This window comes from Pelodiscus sinensis, chromosome 10 (assembly GCF_052426305.1).
Source record: "Pelodiscus sinensis isolate ZL-2025 chromosome 10, ASM5242630v1, whole genome shotgun sequence".
Taxonomy (NCBI): domain Eukaryota; kingdom Metazoa; phylum Chordata; order Testudines; family Trionychidae; genus Pelodiscus; species Pelodiscus sinensis.
In genome coordinates this window covers 51,097,851-51,124,173 of record NC_143061.1, presented here as the reverse complement: position 1 = coordinate 51,124,173, position 26,323 = coordinate 51,097,851, and the positions used below count along the sequence as shown (strand labels likewise).

At 45.6% G+C, this 26,323-nt stretch overlaps 1 protein-coding gene across 10 annotated transcripts in view; it reads left to right on the top strand.

The window, feature by feature from the left end:
* The window catches only part of DGKD (diacylglycerol kinase delta), a 72,258-nt gene that overhangs the window by 1,024 nt on the left and 44,911 nt on the right, over positions 1-26,323 (top strand). For 6 of the 10 annotated variants that reach the window (XM_075937420.2, XM_075937419.2, XM_075937418.2 and 3 more), the window contains exons 2-3: positions 18,425-18,535; positions 19,284-19,364. In XM_075937420.2, coding sequence (XP_075793535.2) covers positions 18,425-18,535; positions 19,284-19,364 — 192 coding nt within the window. Of the gene's footprint in view, positions 1-18,424; positions 18,536-19,281; positions 19,365-21,969; positions 23,958-26,323 lie in introns of those variants that run through there. The other 4 variants (XM_075937425.2, XM_014577478.4, XM_075937424.2 and 1 more) reach the window with 4 other exon arrangements.

Here is a 26,323-nt window from a genome sequence, read left to right as displayed (position 1 = left end):
CTCATTGTACCCCTCCCCCCACTCCCTAGGTCTCCTGGCCCCAGACAGACTGTGCCTCTCACACATCCCGTCAGACTGCCCCATCCACTCATTTGCCTGATCAGACTGTCTCTCCCCCCCCCCCCCCAACTTTCCACTCCAGCCTTCCCTTCCAGGTGAGAATGTGCCTCCCCTCTGTGCATTCCTTCTCCAATCCCAACTTGTGTTATTTCCTTGCTATACCCCCCCATCTTGTCCATAGTCACTTTCATCTCCCAATGGAGTTTGTATGGGTGTTAGGCTGTCATTTGGCTCATTGGCAACATTTTGCCCACTTTGGAGGAACTACATTGTACTAGGGATGTAAAAGACTAGTTGACTATCTGATAAGCAAATGCTTATCAGATAGTCGACAGGATAGTCGATTAATCTCTTCCCCCTGCATTTCTGCCTCTTTCAGATAGAGACAGCGGAGGGGGGGGAGAAGGAGGAGTACTTGAAACCAGCAGCACCATGTGCAGTCCGCTGCCAGCTGGAGTGTCCCCAGGCTGCATGTGGCATTTCAAAGTGTGGAGCCTGAAATCAGCTCGGGACCCCGGGCTCTGTGCGGCGCTTCCGCTTTGAAACACTGCAAGGAGTCTGTTGTCGGGCTCCTTGTAACATTTCTAAGTGGCAGCACTGTGGGAAGCCCAGGATCAGCACTCTCCTGCTGACCTTGGGCTCCATGCAGCGCCTCTGCTTTTGGAAGTGTAGCAAGAGACTGAGGGCTGTTCCTACACTTCAAAGGCAGAGGCGCCCTATCGACTAATCAAATAGTCGATGCAAATATGCATCGACTATTCAATTACAGTCTCTCCCCTAGTTACGAACGAGTTACGGACCAAACACTTGACTGTAACTCGATTTGTTCGTCACTAGGACCCCATTGAGTTAGATAGCAACCGCGCTGTTCGTAAGCACTGGTTGCGTTCGTAACTCAGGGACTGCCTTTATGACCGCTCCATGGGAGCTTTGGTCGTAAATGCCAGCGGTCGTAACTCAACCATTCGCCACTCAGCAGCCGGCTGTAGTCAATTACCCAATACTTACATTGCACCCCTACTGTGGAGCCACCCCAAGGTAGAAGACATGGGTCGGGGAAAGAACAGTCCCTAGGGGAGTGCTAATCCTTGTGTTGCAACTCTTAGACTAATCTGTATTCCCTTTGTGAAGTCCTCTATGTTCCTTGCATTTTTACATATTGTTTTGCTGCCAAGAAATAACATGTCAGACATCCTTTCACCCCAGCTGTTATCTCCAGAGGGCCAGCATAGTGCTGACTGGGATGTTTGAGGCTTGTTTGTGATGCAGGGGTTTTTTCATGGGGCTGGAGAGAAGGTGTAACTTGTCAGATATCTCATAAATGATCTTCATGTACTCCCAGTTCTGGTGATGGTTGGGTCCATGACATTGTTGTCCTCTTCTCAACATTCTCATCATTCTGCTCATGATCATTGCACTGGTCAGAGTTATGAGCCCCTCCTTTTCCAGTGAACTAATGAAGGATAGTAATTTGTGAGAGAGATTTAATCCATTTCAGCACTTACATTGGAGTCTGGTGATGGGGACCCCGTGTTACTTCTTGATTTAAAACCATTGAGACCAGTGGTGCTTCTCCCAGTGTGGAGGAGATGGCTCTTTAACTGCGGCAATACAGAAGGAAGTATCAGAGGGGTAGCCGTGTTAGTCTGAATCTGCAAAAGCGGCGAGGAGTCCTGTGGCACCTTATAGACTAACTGAAGTGTAGGAGCATAAGCTTTCGTGGGATGCATCTGACGAAGTGGGTCTTTGCCCACGAAAGCTTATGCTCCTACACTTCAGTTAGTCTATAAGGTGCCACAGGACTTCTCGCTGCTAATACAGAAGGAAGTTTATCAAACAGCAAAACCTGGAGCATTCTGAGCAGATCTCAGCCAGGTTCTGCCAACACATGTTAGTCAGTCTGTTTGAAAGATAAAGAAATCTTTCCAACACAAGACCGATGAACCCTGTGTTCTCTTAGTATTGCCTGTGGCTGGAATCTACTGTGAATAGGGAGGAAGGCCGCAGCAGTCACACTAGTAAATATGGCTTTAGTATCTCTGCATTGTGGCTAGGGTGACCAGACTTCTGTTTTTAAAGGGACAGCCCCGTATTTAAGCATTCCTGGTGATATCCTGACTTTTTCTTAAAAATGTGTGAATTGTCCTGTATTTTGTCTTCTCCCTCCCTCCCACTCCGATCAATGCTGGTGGGTCCTGCCGCTGGCCAGCTGCCTGCCCAACAGCAGTAAGTTGGGGGGGTCCAGTGGCTGACAATGGAGCTGAGTGTGCAAGGCGGGTGGTGGAGTGAAGATGCAGCAGGCAGAGCCAGGCCGCTCCCCCTGCTAGTCCGCCAACACAGCCCTGTTGCATGTGGGATCTTGGCCAGCAGAGCACCACCCACCCTCTCATTTCTGGCTGGCACTGGCTGTGCGCTGCAAGCTGCAGTGGCTAGTGAGTGTGGGCAGATGGTGGTTGATTACAGATTGCCTCTGCAACCCACCCATTGGCCCTTTACATGCTCCTCCTTGCTATTCTCTCCCTTCTCTGCTTCTTCACCCCCCTCTAGCCCGCTGCTCCTCCCTATCCCCCCAGTGGGGCATGTCCCTCTCCCAACGCTGTGCGGAGAACTAGCTCCTGGTCAACATAAGCTCAGCATGTTGAGCCCACCAACGGCCTGGCTGGCAGGCTCCTTCCTTTCTCCACTGCCTCTGGCTAGGCCAGTGCTTTTGGAAAACCCAAGACTCTCCAGCTAGGGGGAGCCAAGCTCTGCATATGCCAAAGACCCACACAATGGGGAAGTCAAACAGCATGGGGAAGTCTCTCTTTGCCCCTCAGCTTACTCTGGAGTGGGCGGGGGAAAAGCAATTTCTAGCCTATTTCTACCCCAAACCTGCAGACTCTACAGCAGACCTCTGGACAGGGGCTATTCACCCTATTCACCTTCCGGCTACCCTTGGTCCTCCCCTGGGGAGTGCAAAGCTGCTCTGTCCCCTAAGCGCCCTCCCTGCTGAGCCATCTCTAGCCATCACTGACCTTGCACAGTGTCTGTGCTGTACTTGGTGGGCAGGAGACAGTGGGGTTATGTTGGTGACCAGCAGCTGCCTGGAGCTGTTAGCTACCTATCAACATTGTGAGGGCAAGAAGGGACAAACTGCTTCCAGCCATGGGGGAAGGGGAGAGAGAGTGGGTGGACGCGGGGGAGAGAAGAGATGATCTCTGCAAAGACACGGGTTAGGTCATCCCTTCTCTATCTTCTGCAGAGAATAGCAGCTCCTATCCTTTCCATTTCGCACAGTGCTGAAAGGCTACTGCTGGCCACTTTCCAATGTGAACCTTGGAAGAAATCTGGGGAGCGGACTGTGACCCTGTGTACCCCCCACTCCCAGCCTAATGCTTTGGGAAGACACACCTGGTACTGGGAGAGGAAGGTCTGTCCTGGGGGTCCAGCCAGACATGGAGGGTGGGAGCACCAGGGAAGGTTGTTTGAAAAAAAAAAAAAAACACACACACACACACACACACACACACACACTTGAGAGAGGTGTATGGGAATGTGTGAGTGTCACTCTTCTCTGTGCAAGCCCTCAAACCTTAAATGATAAGAAGGTACTCTGCAGTGTTTTAACAGGAGCTCAGTCAACTTGATGTTAATTTGAACGCTTATACTACATAGTTCTGATTGTTGTTGAACTTGCTTGAATATGAGTCGTTTTCCCAGGTATCCCATATTCAGAATAAGGAAACGTGGTCATACTAATTATGGCTAGTAATAAAAACAAGGACAAAGCCTTTTACAACTCCGAAATGGGAACCTTCCCCTTCCTAACTGCAGGGCACTTGGGTTATAGGTGCCTTGGATTGGTGGCAGTTCATATAAAATTGAACTCTTCCCTACATCCCCACTTAATCACTTGCCATGTTTTACATCATTTCCTACGTCAGTGTAGCTGGAAAAAGCCTAAATCAGCTACTTGTGCTATGTGAACATAAACATGTTAGGAACAAGGATTATAAACAGAAATTGTCTATAGCCATTAAGCCTCCCTTATTTTAAGCATCTAACAGTCTTTTGCAGATATACTATATCTAGTTCTCCAAGCAACCCAGAATATTACAGCATTCAGGATTGCTTCATTCTACTGCTTTTTCTCATTGTATTTGTCATTCTTCTTCACCCACTTCACTTCTACATGCTGCATCAGGATTTCCCAAGGAATGGGGAGAAGAGCCAAGGAAGACTGGTTTATGGGGAGCCACAGTTGTAGCTAGATTTATAAAAAAAAAACTCAGGCAGCCTGGAAATAAGGAGCTGCTTCTTTTTACAAAGATTGACTTCATTTTCCACTGGATATTTTTAGATATTGAATAATATAGGGCAGGCTACCATCAGGTTCAGGAGTTCAACATGTTTCACAAAACAGATGAGTACGTCCAATGCACCCTGAGGATGTATGTCTCTTCTAACCGCACCTTTAACTGCAGTTGCCTCAAAGCTACAGTTGATTGTACAACTCAATCATCTGTAGAGTTTATTATGTTGCTGCCAGTAGGGGGACTCTTCACCCTTAATGCTGCAAGTGTGAAGCTTTTACAGCTAGGCCTGCCAGTCAGTTCCTCTAGTTTTACTTGTTCATTACAGTAAATGTCAAATATTTCTGAGATACATTTTGATTTGTTTGCTGTACTGCTGCCATCTGCAAGATCATTTTCCCATTTCTACTCTCCAGAGGAGTGGAACAACTTCAGACTAAAGGGCTTCTGACTTACAGATGTATAAACTTCATTTCAATTATTTCTAAACCTGTATGATGATTAAATGCTCTTGACTGAAATATGTACCCTTAGTAACACTGGGGCAAGTGGTGTGGGCTAATTAAATGGGGGTATCGGTTGAGATTTTTAGTCTCAAATGCCAGGCCTGAAAGACACATACTAGCTAGAAGCCATGAGAAAAGCTATCCCTAAGAGTCCAAGCGTAGGAAATTGGTGAGAGAATCAGTGCTGCCTGTTCCTCCTGCAGCTGGGTCTAGAAGCAGAAGCCTTGTCTATGCTAGTGATCTCTATTGCTAACACTGCTTCACAGGAAACTTTAGTAGTATCGGTAAGAAATAAAATAATCCTAGTGCACAAGGCTTAAAAGTAGCAGAAGCAGCATAAACATTGTCTGCTGCTACTTCTAAGGCTAGGTCTATGCTGGCAGAGAAAATCAATGCAAAGTATACAACAGTGGCACCTCTGGGGCAGATCCAGATTTGGTGCCATAGCTGGGGCGGGAGGCGCCCCCTCTTCTGGCCCCAGTATGGAACAGACACAGCTGGGGGTGAAGGGATGTGCACATCCTTCCACAGCTGCAGCATGGACCTGCCATGGCCAGAGGGTGGGGTGAGGCAAACCTTCCCAAGGCCTTGCACAGAACTGCCACAGTGCACACCCTGAATACCTGCCCTCCCTGAGCTCTTTCAGCATTCACTCAGTGATGCCAATTTTGAGGACTGTACTTGATTTGGTGATTCTGTCTCTTTTCTGTTTGGTTTTATAAGAAGCAATCCTATTCCAGGCACATCCCATTTTCCTGCACAGCCAAATCCTTATATTGCTTTTCAAGTTATGATAAGAGGAAGCTTTTACCATTTAGGAGGAGTTCTTAGATAAACAGACTCTCTCCAGTCTCGCTCCCTCTTTAGGATACAACTCTTTTTTGTCTTTCCTCTATAGTAATAGTTCTCAACTTTTTCCATACCATGACACGTCACCATACCAGGACTTGCCTACTGATCCTTCCTTCCCATTTGGCCAAGACTGCCCCGCCCACTCCTCTCTAATTTAGCAGAAGGGGAAGGGCTGGATGGTTATGAGTTTGAGGTTAAGAACCCTCGCTCTGTTCCCGGATGTGCATTCCCCTTGGGTGTTCATTATTCCTGTAATAGCACGGAGTGCTGTTGCACAGCTTTGATACGGTTACATCAGAGGAAGCATGGAATGTTCCTGTGATCAATGCACTACTCATTTTAAAAGCGGGCAGAGAGAGAGGAGTGACAGGCAGGCCTGGTGGAAAAAACGCGTTCTTGGGCAATAATTTGACTCACTCCTGAGGAGTACATTTTTTTGAGCCCTAGTAATGCAATCATGTTTTAGTGAGAGCTTTCCAGATTTGGTGTTGTAGGAAAACTATGGTAATGTTACTGGGTTGCATTATAATAGAAGCAATGCAGCTGTGTGTTAGTATTAGAGGTTTTTCAATGCTTTGATGGTCATTTTCCAGAGCTGAAGTTTTCATGAGAGAATGCATTTTGTTGCTGTGTTGTAGAAGTAATGGAGTTCTTGCAGCCTTATAACATAAGGCATGTATTAATTAGCATGCTACTTGTATAGTATAATATGCTCAAAAATACAATACATCTCATGTCTGATCTGAGTCTACGTAACTCGGATTAAGGGATTAGGACCCTTTTTAAATCTCTTCTATATGCTAATGTTCAGGTTACATTTAAGACACTATCTTTGGTTTTAGACATGTCTCTGCATGGATTTGAGCTCTTTATCGTTCAGCTTTGCTGTAACTTCTGGATTGATCTGAACTGCATCTACATCTGCCCTCTAATAAATGTGTTTTGGAAAGATGCTTGGAGTCTGTGCCAGGCCTAAAAGGATTTAAGCAATAGTGCTACCCAGAGTTGTTAAGCCAGTAACTCATCCTGTGTCAGGTTGTGGTGACCAGAGAATTCATCTCTTTAAGGGCATTGCTGAACGCTCTCTGGCAGGGCTGGTCTGATGAGGGAACTGAGTGACTGATATGTTGGTGTGTAGGGTTTCTTTGCCAATACAGATGCAACATTTTCTCACTATTAATCTCTTCCTACCTGATTTAAGAGTGCTTAACCTGTTCAATACATCATCATGTAGAGCCACACTACCTGGCTGGGGAATGTTGTGTTGAAAAAAGGCTATCTTGGACCCAATGAGAATTAAGATGTTTAAAAACCTTTGTTAAATTCCAATAATATTCAACAGGTAAGCAAGAGGATTTAAAGCACTTTGACCATTATCAATACAGCATTCTAACTAGAGATGTGAATGGTTAAGCAGTTAACCAGTAAGCTTCACTCTGAAGGGGATGACACTTACCAGTTCCAGTTAACTGGTAGGGGATGGAGCAGATCTCTCCCTGCTGTGGGATGCTCTAGCCCTGGGGGGCTTGCCGTGGACAGAGGCTGCTTTGGGTATCTGCAGCAGCTGGAACACTGGCAGCTGGAGTTAACCAATTAAATTGGATTTTACAACCCTAATTACAATTGAAGACCTGTTTTAGTTAAAAGAAGAAACTTTGCTTTGCACAGTTACTCCAAGATTAACATGTGCAGATTTCTGCAGTCCCCTTGTCATTAGAACACACAGCTTCACTAGCTATGGCGGGTGCTCCTGGTCACTTTGAAGTTTGCTTGTGTGACAGGTGGTAAAAGCTCTGTTTCACTTTCATCAAGCAGGGTGCTAAAGCTCTACTCAGATCTCTCTGAGGTGTACAGAGTAGAGAAATGAAGCAGAGCTGGGGATTGATGGACCAGTCTGGTTTCTCAGAAAGCACATTGGGAAGTCTTGATATGGTTTCCGCACAGTTGCTAGAGGATTACACGTAGCCTGAGATGGGTTTTTCAGATTATATATAATCCTGTAACACATTTTCGTTTTAAATAATCACTGTTCACACTAAGGTAAGAACAAAGGCCTGGAGAAAACCTCTCCCACAGTGCAAGATTTGACTTTTGTTGTGAGACGGGCTGACCCACTACTCCAAAGTACAATGTGGCTTTAGATTCTCCTCTTGTCCTCTTTTATCTCTATGGATTCCTTTGTTATAATGAGTTTGCATAAATCCATTATCACTTTCATAACCATGGAGAAATTCCAAATTGTATTCCTTGCCTTTCAAGAGCTAATCTACTTGCATTAGCAGTACAGCTTTTGTGTAGATATTCATCATTTAGCCTCAGATAGACAAATTCCATGTGCTCTCCTTGTAATGCTAAATCATGGCTCTTCAATGATATTTTTCTGCATACCCTGTGCTTCGTTGTTGATACTGTTTTCTGATTAGTTTGGTCCTCCCCAGAAGCTTCCTGGAATTGGTTTCAAAGGTGTGACCATTCGTTGGTTGAAGGATGTTGCATTTGGGTTAGTTTAACTGCTGGCCTATTGATTTTTTTGTGTGTCTGATCTTTTCATTAATCTCTGTGGTTAGTCTAAGGCCTGATCCAGGAGGTATCCTAAAGTGTCCTGCTCTGGTCAACATTTTGAACTCGGCTGCTCAGTGGCCAGGAATACAGGTTAACGCTTCCTCTCTAAATGGAATTTTTGAAATTCCATTTCCTGTTTGCTGGCTGTGGAGAGCTCACCTAGCAACTACCCAGTTGATCATGCCAGCCTCACTCTGTAGACTTGCTCCTGTCTTGAGTATACAGGAAGTGGTGGATCTCCTGGGTCCATGGAGAAGAGGGCATGCAGGCACCACTCTGATCCAGCCATAAAAACATAGATATCTATGAGCAGAATGTTCAGGAGATGAGGGGCAGGGAAGAGCTACTAGAGGGAATCTCAGCAGTGTCACATGAAAGCCAAGGCACTATGGCAAGCATGCCAGAAGACAAGGGAAGTTATCAGTTGATCTAGTGCAGAGCCACAGACATATTGCTTTTTCAAAGAGCTGCATGCTATCCTCATCATACACCCCTCTCCCCTCTATACCACCCCCAAAACCCTGTGCATACTTCAGAGGAGTCAGAAACACAGCCCTCTGGAGTGAACAGTGAGGCAAGGTGTTGCAGGCAGAGGAGTCTGGGGGACAGGAGGTTGTGGGGGGATCCAGTGGAGCAGTGAGCCAGGACCAGTTTGACTCCAGAGCAGTGGAGCCAGTCCCTGCAGTCCAGCCCAGATGAGCATGATGCATGGGAAGGAATCTCTGGTAAGTATGTAGTTTGCTTAGATATTGCAGGGACACATCTGTTGGTTTATTCTTTTTTTAATCATGCTAGGAGAGGTTGTGAAATAACGAGAAGTAGAGTTGCTATCCACTTCTCTTTCCCTGTTCAGCTAGGAGGCGGAGGGCCCTGCATAATAGGTTATTTGCACGGGGGTGCACCATGAACCCTTCATAGAGCTCTCAAGGACACTTTCCTGGAAGTAATCTGCAATCCTCTGCCGAAGGTTTCTGGGAAGGGCTGCCTTTTTCCCCTCTGCTGGAGCAGGACTCTTTCCTACTCCACTTAGCAATTACTTCAGCAGGCACCGTTGCAGCACATAGGCTAGCAGCATATGGATTCCGTCTGCAGCCAGACACATGCAGGAGCTGTTCCCTTTCAGCCTCCATTGCCCTCAAAAGTGAAATATCAGCTGAAATCTCCATTCCTGTGTCAGTATTCAGTTCAGTTGCCATATCCCGGTTACTTATTCCTGGGAGCAAGTCCCACCCCATTATCTCATCTTGCTTTCTCACCATGACTGGGACTGCCACCATGCTCAATGAATCCCAAGGAGAACTGAGAATGTAGGGCTTGCAACTTGTGTGGATAAAGAGGAATGAGTTCAGTATCTCAGGTTTCCATTTAACTTGTGAGTAAACTCACAATAGAACCTCTGTGCACTGTATCTTTTACAGCTGGAAATCGGGCCCTGAGGGTCTCTCAATCCACAACAGACCTGCTGAGCCACTCAGCCAGATAAGGAGAAGAAGGAAGAGGACGAAGGGTGAATTTTTCCAAGAGATTCTGCAAGCCTCTGCTGTTTCAGATTATAAACACATGTCTTGGAGGATCACCCTTGCAGATCGAATGGACGGGGATAGAGCGTAGAGAAGAAAAGCACACAAAAAGGAAAAAGGTGGACAGCAAGTAATGCTAGCACTTCTCAAGCAGCAAACACACACGCTGGAGACTCCTGTTGACCTTCATATTCAACAGTCTTTGTTTTCCTCTGCAGTCCGTAGACCCTCTGCATTCTGAGACCTCCATACTCCCCCTGCCCTCCATTCCACGTGGTGTCTGGAGCCGCAACACTATCTCTACCACTCCACCCCAAGGGATAGTACAGACAATCCCAGCTGCACACACACTGACCCATGAGAGACTTGATGGTGTACGTGTTTGCAAAATGACTTGTTTCTCGTTCAATGGTTCTTTCCCCTTTTATTTATAAACATCTGTTTGCATGGGTTTGGAATAAAATTTTGTTTATGGAATCTGAATTCATCTTTGTTAGTTCACAACATATGCAGGCTGAGGCTGACACTATTCACAGATAACAGCAATAGGTGCATTTGCAATGTTGTTTTGTTACTACACACAGCACTCGTTACAAGGTTCATACTGAGGTGCAAAAAAAAAAAGTAACAGTGCCAGGCACAGCACACTACAGCAACACACATTACGGTGGCATATCAAAATGGTCTTTCAAAGCTTCCCTGAGCAGTATAGCTCTCCGTTGAGCTCCTCTTATAGCTCTGGTACCTGGCTGCAGAAAATCGGCTGACCATCACTTCACATCTGCCCTCCACACCGAAGGAAACTCTTCCCCCTCCCCCATTTGCTTTACAGTTATTATGAAGCACACAGCAAGCAGCTATGACCGTTGGGATATTTTTTTCTCTGAGATCTAATCTCATAAATTGACAATGCCACCAGCCTTCCAAACAGCCAAAGGCTCATTCAACTCTTATTCTGTACCTGCTGAGTCTGGAGTTGAAGAACTTTCTGTTACTGTTGAGGTCGTGGGTGTAAGGCTTCATGAGCCATGGAAGTAAAGGATTGGCTGGGACTCCCAGGAGCACCTCTGGTGGTTCAGCATTTCCAGTGGTAATTCTCTGGTCTGGAAAGAAGGTCCCTGCTTGCAGCTTTTTAAGCAGGCTTTTGTTCTTAAAGATGTGTGTCGTGCATCTTTCCCATGTTAATGCTGGTAAAACAGCGTTTGTAGTACTAGAGAAAAGCAGTCCAGTTGATGTGCTCTTGGCAAGGTGATTGGGTGCTAAAATAGGGATATACATACCATCTGTCACTACACTGCAGTTCAGGAATCCCATTGCTGCAAAACCATCCACTATTCCTGCATAGTGAGTCCTATTACTGAAAAAGCATCCACTGTTCCTACGAAACATAGTCCTTCATAGCAGGATGTGATTAATGGCCCTGAACTCTCATATCATAGCAATCCTCACAGTGGATTTCCCAACTCCAAATGAATCTCTGACTGATCAGTAGCAATGTGGTGTTGCAAGTTCCACTCAGCAGTTGCCACTTGCTTCTCCCTTGTCAGTGCAGCTCTCGTTTTGGTGTGTCTGCACCAGAGGACTGAGGTGAGCTCTCCACAAACATCTATGAATGTGGCCTTGCGTATTCAAAAGTTCTGCAGCCACTGCTCGTCATCCCATTACTTGTGATCCCATCAGTCAGTTCTTTTTTCTTGAGCCCAGAATCAGTGTTCCACCATCTGCATCTGCTCCAGGCTTGCCAACCACTTCAAATTGTTTCTGTGTCCTAAGCAAGCTAACCTCTAAGGAATCACCATGTTCCCTGCGGCTCCTCTGGAAGCTCTGCAAATACTACAGGATCAGCTGCTTGCAACACTCATTGCATTAGCACAGAGCTGCTCAGGATCCATCCTCGTGTAGGTGGCAGACACACAGGTTTGCGAGCCTTTTGAAAAGAGATGTGAAGCGTAGCATGGATAAACCTGCAGCATTGCACATTGAACCGTGTTCCCAGTCACCTCTGCGTCACTTGTTTTCCCCCATAAGGCATTGCAAATCCTGCCCAGAACACCCTGGGCCATATGTTGATGACTTGAACAGTGGGATAGCTATCCACAGTGCTCAGCTCGCTACATCAGTGCAAGTGCTGCTAGCAGGAGCAGTCTGAGGCCGGCTGCAGCAGCAGGCTCCCCAGGCGGAATGCGCGATTGGCACCCCCACCTGCAGGGCCATCAGTAGACTGATGTCATTGGCAGGCACTCCATGACGTCATCGGTGGGTGCCTTAGGCGGTGGCCAAGTCCGCCTGGCTGCTAGTGAGGACACTCACCTCTGACAAGAGAAGCGTGGTAGGGACATGCAAAGCCATTTAGTTACAACTATGGTGGCTGTATGGTGACATCATTTAACTTTTTAGTGGAGACATGCCCTCAGTCTGTTTTCTTTGGATGTGTCTACACTACCAAGTTTTGTTGACAACACTTATATCTACCCCCAAACGTCAACAAAACAAAAATTGCCAGAGGGTGTTCACAATTGTTCCCTCTGTTGACAGATCATGTCCACATTGGAAGCAACTTCATTGAGCAGTGATGTGGGAAGGCAGAGCTGATCCCTGCATGGCTTGAGTTTCCCTCCGAGTTCTGCTACATTATCCTCAGCTGCTTCATGCTAAGAAATGTCAAAGCAGCACAGCAATCTGTCCCCCTTTCCCACAGCAGCAGTCTGTCTGCCCTGTACTACGAACACCAGGGCAGAACAGGAACAGTGCAATGATTTTCTCTTTGTGTCCCAAAGGAACAGCTCACTCAGCTGTCAGATACTTCCCAGAGCTTTGTAAGGGGTGGGGTGCATGCCTGCAGGACAGTAGAGATCACAAAACACTGAGCAGAACCATCAAGCCATGGCAGACCGAGCCTGTTGCACTGCACTAAATTTCTGTGTAGGTGGTTGTGTTTGTGTGTCCAAATCAGTATCTTTGATTGATTGTTTAATTTACCAAATAGTTGAGGCTCACTTGTCAGTGATTGCTATGACCATCTTAAGACCGGTACAACAAGGGGTAGGCTTTAGTTCTGTGATATATCATCTGATTTTAATGATAGATTTCATATTTATCAGCTCAGCCATCTCATGTTAACGCTTCTTCAAAACTCTTACCTAGGTACAATCCAGTCCTAGTGACAACAGCAATAAAACCGTTGGAGAGGGAAACTGGCAGAAGTAGCCCGATAGTAATAAACTGACAGCATTTTCAAGATAAAGTATCTGACGCATGCAGTGTATAGTCATTGTCTTAATGATTAGCTGAACCATGACTCTTATTTTCAGTTGTAAAGAAGTCAAGCTTCCTGGAAACACAGTTCAAGCAAGGGAAGCGCTCTCTTTATAGACCATGTGTATGCTAGGAATTCTATGAAAAAATACCGTCCCTGTTGCTAAAACTGAACTGGTGAGAACTTTTTAGTGAATTTCCCTAGTATTGCCAAGAGATCAAAGAATGCTTCTTCATGGGACTTCAGTTCTCATCATCTTTTTATTAGTATTATTATTTATTATTTACATACTTGTTTAGCATGATTAAAGTTGTACAATACATAAAAATAAAGACAGCCCATGTTCCAAAGCTCTTACATTCTAAAAACAACCACATGGAATATGCAGGAGGGTCCAAGTGTTGGTAGTACTTATTTGGCTGTGGGGTATTTTAGCTGTCTAATCACATCCTATTACATGGTATGTGAGGATATCTGCTATGCATATCATTATTTCAAATTGTCATTCTGTTGCAGGAACATTTTTACATTGCCTGTAAATAAGATAACCAGGACTTACTTGATAAAATTAACAGCAAATATAAGGGAATATTCTGCCCTTCACACTTTATAAGCAGCCTGTGGAATCCTGCCACAAGATGTCAGAGAGCCAGATCTTACAGCTGGAGGAAAACAGAACCCAAATAATCTTATGACCCATGTAGCTATTCTTCAGAGGATACAAGTAATAAAATTGCATTTGCTTCAGCACATCAGCGGGTCACCATAGGATCCCCCACAATGTACAACAGTTACAGACTACATAGCCAATAGTCTGGTCAATGTAGATCCTTGGATAACAAGTTATAAAAGGTTCTGGTGTGTTTGTGGAAATAAACAAGAAATAAATAAGAAATAATTGCCCCAACTTCTTATGGCCTGTCTACACTACAGACTTAAGCCAGCCTATATTTTATATCAGTTTAGAGCCACTGCAGTAATTATTGCAGTTTTTCTTTTCAACCATATTGTCGGTGGTGTGCATCCTCACCAGGAGCACTTCCACCGACTTAACAGGCAGTGTGGGCTGACAGCTCCACATGGAGCTCCTTGATGGGAGCCTAGGTATGTCCAGGACTCTTGGTGCCCCATGGAGCTCCCTACCAGGTGCATGGTTAGCTCTCTGTTCCTCACCAGTAGCCTGGCAGCCACACAGACTCCAGGAGCAGGGAGCCTGAGTGTCAGCTTGGCTCAGAGGAGGAAGCCAGGAGTCTGGATCAGAGCAAGGAGCCCAGAAGGGGGCAGCTGGGTTCTAGCTGGAGCCCCGCATTCTCCCCAGGCTGACAGCTCAAGCTGTGAATCGGATGCAGGGTCCAGAATGGAGAGCCTGCCAGCCTTTCTTGTCAGCTCCAGCCCTGAGTTGTGCAACTGACGGGAATGAGAGCCAACAGCAGGAATGTAGCGTCTGCACAGACACCGCATCACCCTATCTACACCTAGCATAAACCTTAGCCGCGTATGGAAATGACATTATGGGAGTGTAGTAGGGTTCTGACATCGGTGGGAGCAAGGCTGTAGGGTAGACACTGATACAATTAGGTCAACATAAGCCTGATTTTGACCTAACTCTGTAGTGTAGACCAGGTGTTAGTTCAACTTCATTAAACGTCCTCTTGCTGACAGGGTGTGGCCCTCTGTCCAGCAAACTTTATTTACGGGCATTCCACTCTCAGGGGAGAGGGCCTGTAAAATGAAAACAGTACAAAAAAGCAGCAGTCTGAAAAGTTTTATAAAGTCATCTTGATCTTATCGCCAGCCCTTTCCGCCCAAACCCACCAAACTTTTCACTGAGCTGTCTGTTTGCCTATAAATAGAACAGCAGCTCTCATGCAGAGATGGGCAGCGCTAAACCAGAGGCTCATTCTCTCCCGCACCGTATGTGTGCAAGAATTGTGTGGGGTTCTCACTGGCCTTTCATGTCTGAGTTACGTAGCGCTGAGGTTTTCTGTAGTTAGAAGCTAGAGTGACATAAACTGCTTCTTAAGGAGGGGTGAGGTGACCACTCTGTAGAGTATTTTTTCTTTTTTAAAAAAGAGCTTGATTTAAAGGAGGAGATGGAGGAGTTCACGTCTCTTGCAGAGGTGAGTGACACCTGTGAAGGTGTGGGAGTATCCTGATCAGGTTGGGAACGGGATGTGAGCAGCAGTACAAAAGGTAGAAGGAGTGAGTGGAACAAAACGGGGATTATGAGAAAAAGCAGAGATGATGTTCTGTTACAAACAAGCTTGTGCTTTGATTGCGGGCTGGGGAAGGGTTCAAGCCAGCCCAGAAGCTGCTAGCTAAGCCTGGAAAGGGTCGGGTTCTGGCTTCTCCCAAAGCAGATGTCTTAGAACAAGGAGTGCAGGAAGAGGACCTTGAAATGGCCCTCTTGCTGCATTCGGCTATCTATTGGCATCCATTAAGCAGGCCTCCTGCTTGAGTTCTGACACTGGAATCTATGGGATTTGTTTCCATGGTTCCTTTTAGATGCTTTGTCTCATTCTCTCCCAGACACCAAATTTGGAGCCTGATATTGTTGAGTATCTCTTGGCATTTTTTGTGTGTGTGTGTGTGTGTTTTTGTTTTGTTTTTTCTCCACATGGCCCCATCCCCTACCTAAGGAATGGAAGCAGTTATTTCTTGCTTCCTTGTTCCTGTCAGAATCCCAACGATCTTTCCCCTCCCATCATCTTTCCATGTTTGCATCATCCTGTCACCTCCCTATGACCCACCCTCCATACTTCGAAGCAAGAAGGACTGCAAGGACTTTTATCAAAGTCTGTCAGATGCTTCCCCCTTGTCTGCCCATCTCAGGTATTTATAGGGCCCCCAGGATCTGAGCAACCTACCCTGTTTAATGTATTTAGCCTCACAATGCCCCTGTGAGGCAGGGCTGTGCTATTCTCCCCATTTTAGCTTAGCACCGCCTCTGGGCCAGCCCTGCAGTCTTGTTTCTGAACTTCTCTGCAGCGTACTGAGCTGATGAGGAGCAGCGGCACTCGGCCAGTCCTGGGACCATAGTGGCTGGACTGGACATAAGGACTCCTGTCCCACTAAGTTTTCACTGAGTATTAAGAGCAGCGTGCTGCCACTTAGGGATGTAAAAAATGGTTAAAAAAGTAACCATGTAACCCGTACAAATCCTAGTGGTTAACGCTCTGAGGATTGTACAGCATAAGGATTATACTGCAGAACCCGCAGTGCAGCCGGCTCCCCAGGAGCAGAGCCAGCAGCCAGCCCTACTTCCAGGGAGCCAGCTTCCACCCTGTGCTGCAGGCTCTCTATCAAAGCCTATAGTGCAAGGCAGCAGCCGGCTCCCTGGGGACAAGGTCTGCAGCCGGGAGCTACCACATGCCAGCAAAGAGTATAACCATCACGGGAACTGATTAACTGATGCTTGTTAGCTAATCGTTTAAACTGCTGCAGTTTTATATTCCCTACTGCCACCTGGCAGATTATCGCTCTCTCGTTTGTGGTTAGCTTTGGCCAGTGCGATGGAGGGTGTCACTGGATCTTACTGATGTTTCTGGTATTCGGCATCTCTCTTCAAGGGCTTTTTGGGGGAATGTATTTTTGAGTTTGACACAGACCAGTTTGCAGAACATATTAAAATCTGCAGCTCTTTCAGAAATCAAGGGCCCACATTACACAGCAGATTAAGCACATTCAAAAGCACCTCTGTTACACTTCGGAACAATTCAAGTGTATTTTCCCCCAGCTCTTGGAGGGATTTCACAGCTGTGTTGGGGATGTTAAATATCGGTTAATTGAATAATTGATTAACCTCATGAATTCTTACCAGTTACTAAACTATTCTATAGTCCCTGGAGTTGGGCTGGCAGCCGTTGTGCCCCATGCCTGGGGAGCCCCCTGTCTCTCCGTGCTGCTGCCTCTGATACAGAGGCAGCAAGGCAGGGTGGCAACAGCCCCTGTCTGGGGGAGGATCTGAACTCCTGGTACGAGCCAGAACAGAACCAGGTTACCTGCCCGCCTGGCTCCTAGTACACTTTAAATGCAGAGCTGCAGCAGGGGTAGGTCTCAGACCCAGTGTGAGCCAGGACTGAGCCAGACTGCTGCCCAGACTGCAAAAAAATTTACTGGTGGGGGCGGGGAATGTGTGTTGTCGATAGCATTAACTTACGAGCTTTTGCTTATCAGTTAATTGACTACACTAGTACATCCCTAAGCTGTGTAGTAGCTTGTTACTGACTATGCAATGAGGGTAAGGTTTGTCTTAATTGACACTCTGACCGTTGACCTGACTCTCTTTCGAGGCGATGTTTCATCGAGATCCAAATGTGTGTCTTTTTCCTAGCCTGAAGTTAGAGAATAACCTGTCATACAGGAATTACCTAAACCTTTGGTCTTTGTCTCTTAATTGGGTGTTATGCAATAGGACTCTGTCATTGACCGATTTGGGCTACTGGAGGCTATGTTTTCCACTGGCTATTGCTGAGCTGAAGCACTGGCAGCATATATGCACAGCCAGTCAGAGAAAGTTGAAATCTTAATGATGATTTTTCCCCCTTTTTTCTATTTTAAAGATAGAACCTGGACGTTATTCTAATTTAGCTCTTGCTATCCACAGTCTGCCTTCCACTGGAGTAACAGATGTATTTGTTGATGTAAGATGAAATGAATGTGGACTAAATATATCTGTGTAGCTTCATATGCATAGTATGTGAATGAGTGTATAGAGTGTGGCTATGCATGTGTGTCATTCTAGTTATGGAGCAATTTAAAAAACCCAGAGCAATGTGCGTAGACAGTTTTGGCACTTCAGCCCTGGGAAATGGCAGCCAGCCAGAGAGCACTGAGGCAGTGCCAAGAATATCTGAAAAGTGCCAAATGCTGAAGCCGGAGACTTTTCCTGCCTTACTCTTGCTTCTCTCTTCACCCTTGTATGCTGGCAGATTACCTCCTGTGCTAGTTAAATGCTCATGGCCTCACATGGCAGGAATGGACAGGTCTGGTATTACCCAGTGTGTGTGTGTGTGTGTGTGTTCATGGTCACTCTGAGATCATAGAGTTCCAATTGGACATGGCTAGAGTGTGGCCTTATCAAGTGTGACTGTTACACATTGTGCATCACAGTTACACTTGGAGAAGATCACTTGAACAGACATGAAATCTGTGTCCTTGTGAAATCACATCATCACCGTGTGAGGGCTGGAATGCTTCTCAAGTCTGCTACATTTTCTGTCATAGTACAAAATGTTGATAATTTGTTAAGTGTTTCCAGTAGAGGGTGCTAAGAATATTGCTATAAATCTGAGCGGTCCTTTTGTGATGTGTGTGAGAAAGTGTTAAAAAGTTCTACGTACATCAAATTTCATCCCATATTTTCTTGGCTTCTAGACTGTCATAAAAGAGGGGATGCTAATGAAACAGACCAGCTCATTCCAGCGCTGGAAGAGGCGATATTTCAAACTGCGAGGACGAACGCTGTACTATGCAAAAACTGCAAAGGTGAGGCGCGGAATGTGCATCTGAGCCTGAGGAAAGGGCCGCTGGGATGATGGAGGAGTTTTGTGAACAGTGAGTCCTCGATCCAGGAGAGACAGTGGCCCTCGAGGTGTCTGTCCATAGGCTCTGTCACCACAAAAGGCTTCATTTACTCAGAGTACAGCTTGACACCTTGTTCCTTTATGTTTAAAATACAGTGGGTTCCTGGGGATCAGGCAGTGATGCTATGCATCAGACATTCATCTCCATCCCCCATAGTTGGGACTGAGCTCAAACCCAGTAGGAACTGAAGTAGGAAAGAGAAAATGTGGATAAAGGGAAGACCTGGGAAGCCTAGAATATGCCATACCAGTGACCCGAAGAAAAGCTCTGTGTCAGCTCGAAAACTTGGGTCTCTGCGACAGACGTTGGTCCAATAAAAGATATAACCTCAACCATCTTGACACTAAATTTGTCAATATCTTGACTGAGCATGGCTGCTCTGAAAGACTGTTAATCTTGCTCCTTTTATAAGAACTGAATTTACAGTTCAAAATGTAGCTATGCCTCCGATCCCTGAGCATTTACTGAGAAGGGGGCCGGGGGCATTCACGGAACTGTTCTGGTGAGTCCTGTTGCATACTGTCCCTCCCACTCCCATTCAGCACAAATCCCGTCTGGCGGGCATGGGATGAAATCTATATAGGAATCCCATTAAGGATGTTTCTTACACACCTAATTCACTGTTCTGATTTTTTTTTTTTCCCCCCAGTCGATAATTTTCGATGAGGTTGATCTGACAGATGCCAGTGTGGCAGAATCCAGCACTAAGAATGTCAACAACAGCTTCACGGTAGGATTTATCAGACTACTTCCATGCTTTCTCCATTCCTTCCCCTTCTCCTCACTTTCTGAATTTGAATATTCTGCCCGGCTTGGAAACCTCTCGCCTCCAGTCCTGGTCCCTTCACTAGGGAAGATAACATTGCTGTTCAGCCACTGTTGAAAGGGCAGCTGGGAGGTGGTTACATGGTTTGGTTTGTGGCAGAGAGATTCCATTATTACCTGCTGAGGGTTTCAGTGGTTTCTACGGTATGATACACAAAACTGAATGTTCCTGTTTAATGCAAATGTATGAGGAGTGCAACAATATGGCTAGGGTTTTGTGCAGAAAAGTCAAGAAATACAAATGTATGTTCCCCACAGCAATTGTAAGTCATCCTCATCCATACATGAAATTTTGGCTGATTGTTTCTTTAAAGGCATAGATTTAACATTTTTGTTAAATTAAGGTTTATTAACCCTTTCTAATACTGAGCATTTATTTAGCAGGACAGCGTAATTCCCTCTGCAGCAGGAATTACGGGTGAACATCTGTGTTGTGTACGTTGCAGGAGGTCAGATTAAATGAATGCAGAGGTCTATATATGTGTCCTAGCCAATTACAAATTGTAGTTAGGGAGAGGAGGAACTAAAAGGGCTCTTACAGGATTTACAAAGAGCTGTATGCTGATGTATATAGTGGAAGTGGAGGAAGAGAAGAGGTAGTTAAGGTAAGGTTGCAGATCTGGGGCTAGTTCTGCCTATGTCTGTGTATGTCAGGATCCTGGCAATAGGTATTAGCCTCATCCCCAGTTGTAGCCCTTTGATCAGCTGGATCTGAGCAAAGTGGCTGTGGCATAAACCCTAGAATCTGGTTAAATTCCAGCATTTTCTCACAGTAGGCGTCTTCCAGTCTGGTACTCACCCCGAGGCTGAGACAGCCTTGCTGAGTCTGAGAGTGAGTACTCATGCTACTCTCTGGGGTCTAGTGATTCATTCATAGGACAAAGAATCAGGAACCCTTGAGTTCTAATCCCATTACTGATATGTATTCTCCCTGTGGCCATGAGAAGAACCAATGCCTGCCCCAGCTTCTCCATCTATAAATCATAATTTTTACAGGTAAAAACTCAGGATTATTTCCAATAGAGCTCAGGTCATGCAAACATTGTAGAAGTGACGAGGAGTCCTGTGGCACCTTATAGACTAACAGATTTATTAGAGCATAAGCTTTTGTGGGCAAAGACCCACTTCATCAGATGCTGTAGAAGTGGTGTCAGTGTTACTGCACTGGTTGTGGTAATTGGGAATCGCTCTCCTCTGTCGGGGCAATGAATGTATTGGGGGAGGCAGGAGAATTGTCGTGTAGCTTACGCAACTTCCTGCAGCTGAGCACAGCCATGAAAGAGGAATCTCTGCCAGGTCACGCTTCTCCCCTGCCTTTCCTAGGGACTGAGGAGAATTAGCTTTGTTCTCAGGAAACAGCAAATGGTGCTCAGTCTCTCTGGCTCATGTATCATGGCTGCTCAGGTGGGAGAATAATGTGGCCTCTGTGATTTTCTGTCTTTTCCATCTATCGAGGTTCATACTGTGGGTTTGACTGTGGTCCACCCTGAGCTATAAAAACTACTCTGCTAATCAAAAGGTTGGGTAGTTTTTGTACCGTTTGGTCTGCCACATGACTGCAGTCATTGCTTAGGATTCCTCAGAGCCCTACAATTTTCTCCAGCTCTCTGATTTCCCTTCTTCAGCTTCCCAGCTTGCTTCCCCTCCCAGATGCAGATCTTTTGATCCATTTTAAAAGTGTGTGAAAGGAAAGAACTTTTTCCCGGTTTTTCAAAGCAGAGAAGGGTTAGTAATAAGTGTTGGTTTAAATCTGTGATAGCCATCATCTAGTGCTATCTAACAACGGCAGTTGTCCTTTGCATTTCAGAGTTTGTTTGTCTTCACTGCTCTCAGTTTGTTTAATAGAAAGTTTGATTTCTGATATGGCAAAACCTAGCCCTTCTCTGAGAAAAGATGCTCCAGTGTTCATACAGCTATCTACTTAATGGGCAAATACCATGCTTCAAGTTCAGACTAAAAGTTGGCTTAAGTTCAGGAGCTGGCTCCATCTCCCAGTTAGAATTGCCTCTGCTCCTAAATCCACTGACCATACCACCTACTCTTTAATACTAAAAAGTTTGCCATCTTCCTGGATTTTGGCAGGACAATCTGTTTCTTTATATCTGGTCTCCAAGCTGGCCAGAGCTCATTACCCTACTCTGTCCTCCTGTCTTACAAAGAACAGTATAGTTTGAGGACTAAAAAGTGGATCCGCTGTGTGAGAGCTGCTTGAACAATATTTTAATAGGAGGATGCCTGGGTGCTAATGAAGGAGATGGCAGGCAGGGAGGAGATTTTATGAGAGATTGGAGTAGGAGGAAAAGTGAGGAAAGAAGGAACAAAACACTGGTAAGAAAGGAGACAAAACAAGAAGCAAAGGAAGCAAGAAAGAAAGTGGAAGGAGCTTATAAATACCTAATGTGAAGAGATGCCTCAGGATCAAGAGAGATCAGGCAGCCAGGATGAGTGCCTGAAGGCTAGGGGCTTTGTCTACACCAACATTTAATTTACAGCAAACTGGGATGTGAAACTACCCCACGCTAGCTTGCCACAGACTGTCTGTGTGGACCCTACTTACATGTTTGCTTTGATCTTACAGTTTACTTAGATCTAGAGCAACATGAATTAATGCACTGTTAATGCACTGCAGCAGGATTCACAAGGACAATTAGTCTGTGGCAGGCTCGTCTGGTGTAGATTTACATCCTGGGTCACTGCGAACTAAATGACAAACCATAAGATAACTAGCACAACATACCTTAGTTCCACTTTGTCAGGAGAGTGGCTTGATTTGGTTTTAGCGCAAAGAAAAGGTAATGCCCGTAAATCAGGGAAATGGGCAGAAGAAGGGAAGGTGTTTTTAAATGCTGAGAATGTTAAGGCAATACATTTGGGGAGAGGCAACAAGAACAGAGAATGGCTTGTGTGAATGGCTTGGGATTAGCTGAGGCAAGGATGATACTTAAAAACACGATGCAGGTAGGATCTCAGTGCTAAGCAGCAGTGCAGCGCCAAAAGGGTCATCTGTTGCATAAATAAAGGAATAAAATTGTAACATAAAGGTGTACTGATAAGTCTTTTTGTAAGAGATTGGTAATATCTGACAGCTGATTTCTTTGCTGAATAGAGGTAGCTACAAGGGAGAAATACAAAGATTTAGAGCAAGGAAAGGCTTACAGGTTAAACCTCTATAGTCCAGCACACTGTGGTCTGGCAACATCTGTGGTCTGGCATGGTTTTAGTTAGCCAGATGTCCTGTAGCCAAGTTTCCTGCAGTCCCATCAAGTTTATTTACAGCCCCCAATCTTGGCTGTCAGTATTTTGTGCTGTTGTTTAGCTCTGATTTACCCTTACATGTCTTCTAAGAGCTCAGTAAGCAGTGGAAGTGTTGGTAATGCTGCTAGACCTCCCATGGTTTGGCAAATTCTCTGATTTTCCACCAGTCAGGTCATGAGAGTGCCGGACTAGATAGGTTCAACCTGTTCTTGTGATTTTGATTATGTACTCAACTTATTTAGATTGCTTTAATGTACTTCTCCCAAGTTTGGAGATAGGAGTAAGAATGCCTATTTGGAAGCACTTTGATCCCAGATTCAGCTGTGTTGTGATGGGAGCAGATAACCCATGATTTTTAAAGGACAGCCCAGGCTGAAATAAAAATATCTGTTCTGTATTTCCTGAGGATTAAAATGTACCTGCCATAACAGGGGATGGACTAGAAGGGCAGTTGGATCTTTCCAGCTACAAATCCTGTGATGCTTCCAGTCAGCAGCTCTGGAACTGGTTTTCTACTTGTTTCTAGCAGACATTCTTCTCTGGGGAATGTCTGGACTTTCACCCAACTTCTGCTTCTATTGACCTTTTTGCAGATTTCAACATGAATTCATCATCTCAGTTTACTCAGAGCTTAGAGATTGTGCAGGAGAAAGTTCCCAGATGTCAGCTGTAGCAGGCAGTGTGTGGTTTGGTCTCCCTATATTGATACTGCCCTGAAAGCTGCTGTTTGGAGCTGATGCACAGACACAGCCGGGCTGCCAGTCGCCCTACTCTTGATCCCTTCTCTGCTGTCAAAGTCTGCTTTGTTGAAGAGGTGGAGCTTGAACTCCTGGACGCCTCCATAAAACCCTCTCCACCCCTCTCTGTTGGGACGAACCTCTGAGCTCTGGCACAGACAGGAAACAGCATATTATTCCACTCAGCGCCTGCCTCCCGGCTTCACTGCCAGCAGAAGCAAATCTGTCCCAGCTCCTCCTTAAGCAGACAGCTAATCAGCTTGTGGAGAGTACAACAGAGCTCCAAGAGTGTGGCTGCAACGAGGAATAATCCTATTAATTTTATGTCAAAGAATCAATCTTGTTTGTTCTGAGCTGGAGGAGACATGGTCAGGACCTTCTAGTTTAGAAAAGGATTGACTGTGGGTCTTCAACTTTAAGACTGAATTGGGTGTCGATGCCCAGTCCAGCACAAAGACAGCACCTGCTTGCGGACAGCGGACCCCCAGGCGTTCAGATTCTTTGGAGTAAGTGTACTTCAGGCTCTCTGGCTTTGAAAGTGAATGATGCTTTTCTGGGCAGATGCAGATGCAAAAATTGCATAGGTCTGGAATGGGTGTGCAGAAGTAAGCTGCTGGCTGTGGTGCAGTTGGAAATGCATCCTGTTTTGTAAGTGAGACGTCTCCTGAACCACTGTCACAGGGCGCAATACGAGTTGCTGTCGATTTAGGGAAGAGGTGTATGGAGTTGCTTGCACTCGTGAATGAGAGAATGATGTCATTTCTTGTGAAGGGAGGAAACCTAGGACATTATCCTCCTCCAGCCACTCCTCTCTCAAGTGTAGAATGTCACATTTGCCTCATTACCATTTTCTTGCTATTTCACTCTAACTTCATCAGGCAAGTAAGAGACAGCACCCTCCTGGGGAAGTGGGATGGAAATGGACGGTTCCCCTGAAAGTGAATGTCTCTGTTGTACTGACCTGCCCTTGAAGAGTAGCTGGTGTTAATGTTTTCACTGAAGACGCTTGCTCTCAAAGGAAGAGCTGATTACTCAGAACTGTTGCAGCTAGCTGTCAGGCTGAGAGTCTGCTGACATCTGGGATCTTTCTCTTGCTGGATCAAGAGTTGCCAGAGTTAAAGATCACTTGTGCTGGTTTGAAGTGTAAGCACCGAGAAAGAACATGTTACTTGTTTTTAATCAGGAAAAGGAATATAGGAACGTCTGCTGCAAGCTCTTTACAGGAAGTCAGACTCGGCCCTTGAGACTGGGGTCTGATGTGTGTACGTTAGGAGAGAGCAGAGAATTCCATGTGGTCTGCCAGTTCCCAGGACTCCCCAAAATGTCAGATCCTACTTTAGTCCCTCCCTACTCAGACAGGACCATGATAATATGCTTCTGGAAATAACTAGCCTTCTTGTATGTGGGAGGGGAGTCTCCTCAGCACACAGACAAGCTCAGGGCATTATGCTTCAGGGAATGTGCTGGTCTTCAAGGTAGTGGGGATGAAGGCACCAAGCAGGGAAGGAGAGTTTCCACACTCCAGTGCATTCCCCATAACATACACAGTCACATGCTTCAGGAAGCCACCATATTTCATGGGTGGGAAGATTGTCTCTGACCCCACCACTCTGTCGACAGATAGTGTGTGTCAGGGAGGTATTGACCTCTTGGAAGGGGACCAGCTGTGTAGTCCCATGAACAGAGGGAGAGATTTTCCCCCCATCTTCTCCATGTCAAAATATCTTCTATAAACAGGACAAGATCACAGTGCCTTTGAGTAACCAGGCTTCTGAGTGGATTGTTGTCTTTCCCACGCCTGCATGTGCGCACAATTTAAAAGCTTGTACATAGTCAGCTGGTGTGTTTTATTATCTATAATAATATTGGTTGCTTTCAGAGTTTCTTCTCTGTAAGAATAGAAAATATGGCTGCAGACAGGAACTGCTGTCTTCATTTTCACTAACAAGCATATCACTGCTTTTCCCCCTCATTCAGTGCAGGCCTGTCCCCAGTTCTTGTTATATTTACTCTAGTTTCTAAACACTCCGTTGCTTAAGTTATTTGCATACCAATCCTCAGCAGATACTTTTTTCTGCTGGAGACGGCCCTTGGTAAACAGACCTTTCTGACTCAGTGCTAGCTTGTGAAAAGAATAATTTAGAAATCCTTTTCCTGTCTCGCATTCCAGGATTTTTAATCTGGACTTGCTGAAACTGGTTGTTAGTCTGTTCAAATGGGACATGCAGAGTTAGCGGGAAGCCATCTGAGGGAGTCTTCTGTGGCATTGCCTGAGAGAATGAAGATAGAGCTGAAGGGTCCTTATAAGAAGTTGCACTGCAGAGAGTAGCTATCATCATTATTGTTATTATTCTTTAGCACCCAAAAAAGTGGCAGGTGCTTCTCAAACGGATGAAGGTACTGTATGGAAAAGGTGAAATGTGACTACAGATTTCTAGTAGGATAGACAGGGAGTTGTGAAGTGAAGGAGAGAGACTGGAGAATATTTGTTTGGAAAGGGATTTCATTCCCTTACAAGGAGGTTGATTGGTGTGTAATAAGCACCTGTTCCTGCCCTTGTGCCTGAACACTAGCAGCTTTTGTTTTCTACTTTGTTTGCTCTTTGGTAACCTTAGTACATTATATCCTGTGTTTAATCTACCTTCCTGAGTGTGCGCTCCAACTCTTCCCTCTGCTTATCCCTGAAGAGCAGAGAAAAGCAAGATTTTTGCAGGACACAAGAACTCCTTTCAGAACGTAATACGTAATTGAATATGTAATATTGAACTGGAATTGCAGTAGAAGAAAGTGGCTTCTTGTGCAGATGCACTCTCTTGAAGCCTTGTCTACAGCCAAGAAAAGGGCCAGTTGCTGACAGAATTATCAGCAAAGG